This window comes from Anser brachyrhynchus, assembly GCF_964034855.1.
Source record: "Anser brachyrhynchus genome assembly, contig: SCAFFOLD_187, whole genome shotgun sequence".
NCBI classification, from domain to species: Eukaryota; Metazoa; Chordata; class Aves; order Anseriformes; family Anatidae; genus Anser; species Anser brachyrhynchus.
This window is the reverse complement of record NW_027663572.1, coordinates 1-7721: the sequence shown is the minus strand read 5'-3', so window position 1 is coordinate 7721 and position 7721 is coordinate 1. Positions and strand designations below refer to the sequence as shown.

General features: G+C 43.4%; 1 protein-coding gene across 1 annotated transcript; it reads left to right on the top strand.

Moving 5' to 3' along the window:
- Window positions 1-757: 757 nt before the first annotated feature.
- LOC308187238 (nuclear pore complex protein Nup153-like) lies at window positions 758-7588 on the top strand. Its single transcript, XM_080609403.1, has 4 exons — window positions 758-3088; window positions 5213-5461; window positions 6671-6810; window positions 6893-7588. The coding sequence occupies exons 1-4, from the start codon at window positions 2893-2895 to the stop codon at window positions 7022-7024; spliced, it is 717 nt and encodes a 238-aa protein (XP_080465529.1). The 5' UTR covers window positions 758-2892; the 3' UTR covers window positions 7025-7588.
- Window positions 7589-7721: the final 133 nt, after the last annotated feature.

Sequence of the window (7721 nt, the reverse complement as noted above, 5' to 3'; positions counted from 1 at the left end):
GAGGGGCAGGGCAGGCCCCGCGGCGCGTGGCGGCGGGGGGCGGGGGGGCCCCGTGACGGCACCGAACGCGGGGGGGGGGCGGTATGGCCTCGGGCGGCGCGACCGGTAGCGGCGCGACCGGCAGCGGCATGGCCGGCGGTGGCAGGGCCGGTGGCGGCGGGGCGCCGGGCGGCAGCCCAGGAGCCCGATCAGGAGGAGGAGGAGGAGGAGGAGGAGGAGGAGGAGGAGGAGCGGCCGGCGGCAAGGTGAAGAGGCGGCGCCACCGTTTGGGCGCCGCGAAGCCCCCCTGTGCCAGGAGCAAGCGGGTGAGGAGCGGCCCCCCCACAGCGGGCCCTTCCCCCTCAGCCCACCAGTTACCCCCTTACTTACCCCCTTACCTTACCCGCCCCTTTATCCCCTTAGTTACCCCCTACCCACCTCCTTACCCCCTTAGTTACCCCCTCGACCGCTTAGTTACCCCCTTAGTTACCCCCTCAACGGCTTAGTTACCCCCTTAGTTACCCCCTCAACCGTTTAGTTACCCCCTTACTTACCCCCTTACCTTACCCGCCCCTTTATCCCCTTAGTTACCCCCTACCCACCTCCTTACCCCCTTAGTTACCCCCTCAACGGCTTAGTTACCCCCTTAGTTACCCCCTCAGCCCCTTCCTAACCCCCTCAGTTATCCCCTCAGCCCCTTACTTACCCCCTTACCCCTCTACCCAGCCCATTACCCCCCTCCTCCCCCTCCCCTTCACCCCCAGCCCGCTGCCCTCAGGACCCCCAGTGCCACCCCCAGGGCTTTCCCCGCTCCCTGCACCCCTCCTCAGCCCATCATCAATTCTCTGAACGTTACCTGCCAGGCTTTGCTTCTCGTTTGTGCTGTAGGGTACAGCAGGTTGATGGTGAAAGCGGTCCGTCAATTCGGGGTGTGAAAATCCCCGTGCTGGAGGGGGGACGCGCCGAGATCCCTCCCAGCAGCTCTTTGCTAAGAAATGTCAGGACGCCCAGAGAGATGCTCTGGAGATGCCCTCTGCACATGTTTGTTCAGCCAAAACCTCTCCGCTATTAAATGAGCAACGTAGCTGAGGGGATTGATTATCATATGCAAAACCAAGGGAGCGCTACGCATGGATAGCTGCTCAATTAGGTTTTTATCACTTGCAGAAATGCCAAGTCCCTTATACCACATATTGACAATCAATCTTGTCCATCTAAAGCTGGCCTGGAAGGGCAATGCAAACATTCCCCACGCTTACAGAGCAACCGTTGAAACCTCTGGCTTGAACAGTGCATTAATGTTGAAAGTGCCATAGCTTGCGTGTGCCGACACTGTGTAGCTAACTGATAAACCTTACACGTGGATTAAAAATAATCAGTGGAGATGGTTTTCTAACTTTTCCATTGTCTGTTATCTCTGCGTGTTTTCCAGTAGGTTTATTTAAAGAGTGTGCCAGAGCAAACACGTGCGTGGGGATATCTGGGGGATTCTGCACAGAGAATGGCTGCTGCACATCCAGCGCAGATCAAATTAACAGTAACTTATCGGGGAAGAATTTTAATGATTTGATAAATAGACAAACTGATAGGTGTTACATGTGTGCATTTATTATAGCAGTTAGCTTTGTAACCAGACGAATCGTGCAAATGTTCATAACGTAAAAGGACGAGCTTTGAGCAGATAGCTTGCTTAGAGCATTTGTCAATTAATTTCAGTTTATCTTCAATATCATGTCCACTCTGCAGAAGGTTCTGTGGCTTAATGTTAATTGTCTCTCAGTGATGCAGTTGGGGAGGCACGAAAGCGACCGATGCGATTTTGTGAGGTTATACCTCTGGTTCTGATCCCTACCCCGCTGTTTTTCTCATCCTTCCCCCTACAACTTTAGTCGATAAGTCGATTCTTAGAAATACTTAAATAGATGTGTTTTGTGTGCTTGTGATCCTAATTACAGCCCACCAAACCCTCTGTCTCTTACCATTAAGCTCTGAAGGTGCCTGGGCACTGTAGGCAGTATAGTTAGCAGCTTCAAAGTTCCTGGGAACTAGTCCTGGATCTAATTTACCTTTTTTTTTTCCCCCTGCCTGCAGGAGGGATGATTAGCAGGATGCCTAGCTCATGATTGTCAGCTTTCTGGATATTAATTTTTATTATTAATTTTTATTATTAATTATATTCATTTATATTAATTTATCTTTTATTTAACCGTAGTTCCTGGGGCTTTTGGTCAGGTGGGAATTCTCCGATCGTACCCGATGTATGCCGCAGAGTCAGTCTTCTACAAAATACAGCAACAGCTTTAGAAGGCTCTTGCAAGAGGAGGTGCTGGTGCTATAGCTATAGCTGTGTTTCTTCCAGGACATCTTCTGGGTTAGCCTGACTGTTGAGAGCAGAACTGTTTTTTGTGCGTATAGTCACTGCAATTCAGCATTACTAAAATTGAAAATATTTAGATTCACTGATTTTAATGGGTAGTATGGTCCTGACTGTCGCAGTAGATAATTGCTGAACTTCTGGTTTAGTTGGTTTTCACGGGAGGGTGCGAAGAGGAAGAGTCCTGGAACAAGTCTGTAGGTCAGGAGCTGTTCAGGCGTAGAGTTTCCTGATAGCCTTGCAGATTGACGACCTGCTGGTGAATTTTGGCAGAGGTTTCAAAACTTTGAACCTTGCCAAGGTCACTTGGAAGTGCAGAAAGTGATAGGTAGTTGTAAATCAATCTTAGGTGAATTTTAGGTTTACCAGAAGTGTAGCGATCCTATGCCAGGGATCAACCTCGTCGTCGTCTTCTGAATATTTGCTGTATAATATCTGTCTTCAAGGTCCGTGGAAGGTGGTATCGCAGCATATGCTGTTGACTGCGTTTCTGTAATTAAACAAGTGTTTTTTCTTTCAAGCAGGGAATAATTAGCAGAATGACAGAAACTGTGAAAAATATTGTACCGGCCTGGCTGCAGAAGTATTTCAATAAGCGTGAGGAGGAGTGTGTAGACAGAAATGAATCTGCAAACCAGGAGGAGACTCCGGTAAACTATCACCACGATTATTCAGATGAAGATACCATAATCGATGAGAGATTCACGCCTGAACCAGCAGGAATTAGTAGACGAGGTATGTGAAAAATCATTTGGAATTCTGGCCATCTGTATTTATTCACAGATTTCTAGTTTTGAATCTGAATTTCAAAAGGAAATTGGAATGAGGGTTTTGACAGAATGAAAAAAACCCAAAAAAAGTCAAAACAACTGTTTGTGAAACCGTCTTAGCTTTAAACTGTATACACAGTTACGAAGCATACATCTTATGCTCTTGGAAGGCATCAGTTAACTTTAGGTACTCTATTAGCCAGGTGCTAAATGCTGAAAATAAGTCATTTGCAAGTGTGCTGGGTTGCATTTTCCATCTTTTAAAAGATATGGAATGAAAATCTGTCTAATTGCCTAAGGCAATTAAAAAAATTAATTTGTTTTGCAGTCTTCGAAACAAAAGACTAGATGCTAGAATGGCAGAGGAAAATTCCGTCTCGTGTCCCGACTTTGTTTGTTTTGTTTTGTTTTTATTTTGTTTTGGGCTTTGATCAATTTAGTAAAGTTCCTCGTTAACTTGATGGTGAACTGGGGAACTTGTGCACGGATGTGGTTTATGAGATTATTATCCTTAAAATATTCAATAACTTTAAGGTCTACGCGGGGGGAGGGGGTGTCTTTGAAAAGGTATTTGGACCGTTGGCAACGAGGTTTGCAACTCCTTTACCTCATGAAAGATTAATTTGTCTTATATCCAGTGCCCCTCACTGTTCCTGTAGTCCTGTTGTATAAATTTGCATCTATTCTTATTTGAGTTTCTCTTAAATTAGCTGTTTTGGGGAAGTCAGCTTTTAATAAGTAAAGAAGTTTTGTCTGAGCGTGCGTAGGTAACCATAGATAATGTGGAAAGTCAGTTGCTTCTGTTGTTGGCAGAATCAAAAAATAAGGAGGAAATATCTTTGCCTCCAATCTCATCTAATTGTAAACAAGGAGATTGATGGCTTTCTGTGTAGCTGTAGCTTGGGAATGAGTTTGGAGAAAAGAATAGAGAAGGTCTTCGTGACTGAGGAACACATGTTGGCTTTCCTATGTAACTGCGTGAAAGGAGCTTTCAGTAAGAACAGCTGCACTGCAAGCTTGCTAACTCCAGGAGATCAGGAGCAGGTGGACACCCTGGAACCTTTTGCAGCTTATGTTGCTGTCCGTGGGTGTTGCTTACTATGCTTAAGAATAAGATTTTTTTTTTTAATTATTACTACATTTTGAAACCAATGTGTTTCTTCAGTTCTGAGGTATCAGTGTGCTGGAGCCTATATTGGGTGGCCTTCCGCCTGAATACCTTTCTGTATCTCAAACGGTGCTGTCCTAAAAATCTGCTCATGGTTTGGAGAGCTAATTAGTGGTACTGCAGTGGTTATGAAGATTGAACTAACTAGTTTAAGCTTCAGTTCAAGTATCAAGAGGATAGTGGCTCAAAGTCATTTGAATTGCCCAGATTCCTGGGAGAGACAGTAGGCTTTCATCAGGCAAAATACCCATGAATAGTTCCATTCATTTAGCAAGATAGACTTCAAGGCCACCTATTCCAGGCCACTGGCATTGTTTGCAGACCCTTTGCTTCAAGAGGGAAAAATGCTCATCTGGTTACTTGGGTCAACATCCTTGTCCCTTGGGTCAAAATCCCAATAGTTAATGGGTAGGAGATGATGTTTTGCCTCTAACGTGAGCTGATATGGAAGAACTTGGGAAAAAAGTACTGCAAACGTTCATTTTCATGTTGTGTATTCAGATTAATGTAACCTTTGTTCCAATATTATGGAAGCTGCAGTGTTATCTGTAATTTACCGTGTAATCTCAAATTTTGTAAAGCTTATTGCAAGCTGTACATGGGAGAAGGAGTATATATGTTTGATTTAGTGAACGGCCAAGTCAGCGTTAGAGCATTTGAGCACGGGGTCAGAATGTGGTGTTGTAAAACCTCATAGTTAACTACTTCTGGATGCAACATTAATACTGTGTATCGCAAGCAGTGTTGTTGTTGTAGCCAGACAGTTAGATGCAACCGTATCTGGGTGAGGAAGAAGTTAAATTTGGCTTCTCTCTTTTTGCGCTTAGAACTTGGCAATAGCATGGCTGTCGATAGGAAACAGGTTTTGGCTTCTGTGAGCTTGTCTATAGCAAAGCTAATTATCTCCCTGTTCTTGTCTAGAACCATCCACAAGTAGATCAGCACTGAACTTCCCAGTTGTGTTAACAAGGCCCTCTCTTCATCGGAGCCGTCTGAATTATACCACGCTGGATTCTCCTGTCCCACCTTGTCAGCCCTCGACATCTTCTGTATTTGGCATTGGCAGTCCTAGGCTGTCCTTGATAAAAGAAATAGAAGATTCTACCTCTCAACAAGACGATGATAACATCTCAACAACCAGTGATTCCTCCTCTAGAGCATCTGATGAAGGTGATTTTTGTGTTCTCTGTTTAATTGACTTTTTTTTTAATGTGAAGTACCTTGCGTTCTTTAATATTCCACATCACCTTAGTAAATAAAATAGGTGAATGTCAACTTTGGATGCGAGAATTAAATTGAATTTTTAGTGTTTTAGAAGTATATAATCCTATCACCTTTTTAATAGAAGCGTGCTTTGGAATACGTTTATGATACCCTGATGTTAGAAAGAGTCAATGCTGAAATATACACATTCAGCTAGGTTATATGTAAATTTTGAACTGGGACGGTAGGAAATCAGGCTGACTTGCCGTAGCTTGACAACTAGGCTGATTGTCTAGAAGGAAGAGTGACTCAGAATATCTAACAGACAGCTGGTTAAATGTGAATAAGTGCAGGTGACAAATAGGAACACGAGATGTTTTCCTGTGTTTCAGCAAGAGAAGATAAAGAAACTACTCTGTCATAAGCTATAGGCTGTTTTTTGACCTTTCTTGGTAGAAGGCTTCAGCTGTCAATACTTTCATGTCTTTTGCCAAATTCATTGAGGAAAGCACACCATTTTAAAATAAAAAATAAGCATCGTGTCGATGTAGGTTGGTACGTAGGTCTTCTCGCTGAAAGGGCGAACAGCAGGTTTGCAGCTTTTTCTAGTCCCCCATATAGACAGGGACTGACGTGTGCTCAGCAGGTTTTGCAGAGAACTTTTGTACAGCTGAGTAGTAGAGTAGAGTTGCTGGGCTTTAGCAATATAACCTGAGTGCACTAGAACTTTCTGGTGTGTCTTCGTAAAACATACATGGGCAGAAGATCGTTAACTCTTAGAGCAGCCTTTGGGGAATCTTCCAGGTTTAAAACCTATGCGATTATGATCTGTGCTGGCCTCCAGCCTTTTACCAACATAGAAAAAAGCTTTGTCCGTACAAATGCACTGATGTTTATGCGGTCCTCTTTTATCTTAGCCTGAAGGAAAAAAATATCTGCATTGGAAGCACAGTATTAACTTGGTAAGATTGCTGAAAACTACTTGCAGCTCTGTGAACAGTTTTCAAGTTTGTAGGTGATACTTGGTTTTCAGTCTGTACGTGAAGTTGATCTATTTAAAGAAGCTGAAGTCATGCTTATTTTTCTGTATTGAAGAACTTGAATTAGTGTGATCTTTATTGTTAAAGTTCTGTACGTACGAGAGGCATTTACATCTAGCATACGTCATTTTGGCAGATGTTGCAGTTTTAAAAAATACTTCATCGTCACTGCTCTGGCCCACAGAAGCTGAAAGAACTCATTCCCTCTCGCAGCATTCTGCAGCTAGCTCTAAGAAACCTGCATTCAGTTTATTTGTTTTTGGAGGACTGTGTCCTGTAAGTACTGCACAGTATTTCTTTTAATCAGTTTGAATGTGTACCTGTTTTTCTATCCACTTCTCATACTGTGTTTCCGTAGGTACGTGGAAGCACGTCTGTTTTTAAGCAAAACCAGCTTGGGTTTTCTCCATTTTACCCCGGAAAGACGGCCTATGCCGGTGGTGCAGCTGTAAGATCAAGGCAGCCAAAGACGGAACCTTATCAGGTATGAGAAAAGTAGTGTAGTGGGAAATAGTGATGGAAATAAAAAAAGCAGCACTGCCAAAGGAGCTTTGAGCAGGGAGCTGAATATGTGGTAACAGTTGCTCTTCTGCCCTCTTGGTCTACAAAAATAGACGTCTGAGATTGATTTCTGTTTAAATTCTTTAATGACAGTTTTTACCACAGGTAATACTTGTCAGAAAGAACAAGAATGACAGTTTGGGCTAGTTGTTGGTAGTTGGGGTTTCCTCTGTTGTTAGGTCTTTCAAAAAATTCCATTCAAGTGCCATTGTCTGCCTCTGACTACATTACGTTAAAATAACTTGATGCAAAAAAACCAATGACAGCATAACTTTGAAAACTTGTGTTTATGGTAGCAAAAGCTACAGTAGTCAAACCTGGCTAATATTTATCTGTGGATCTTCTTTTCCAAGCATGCCTACATTCATGCTATGGATATGTTGTATAAACCTGCAGTCTTTGAAAATATCTAAAATCAACTTTGCTGATCCTTTGTTCTTCTGGTACACAGAGGCATGCAGGACTAAATGCAGTCCCAAGATAAGCAGTAACATGCTTTCTATTTTGAACGATTCATATAGTTCTTGGAGAGAGTTATTTGCCCCCAAGAGTTCTTGGAAATAGCAAATAAAAACTGCTGACAACTCTGATTAGCTAGAGCTGAATCGAAAAGGAAAGTCAAATCA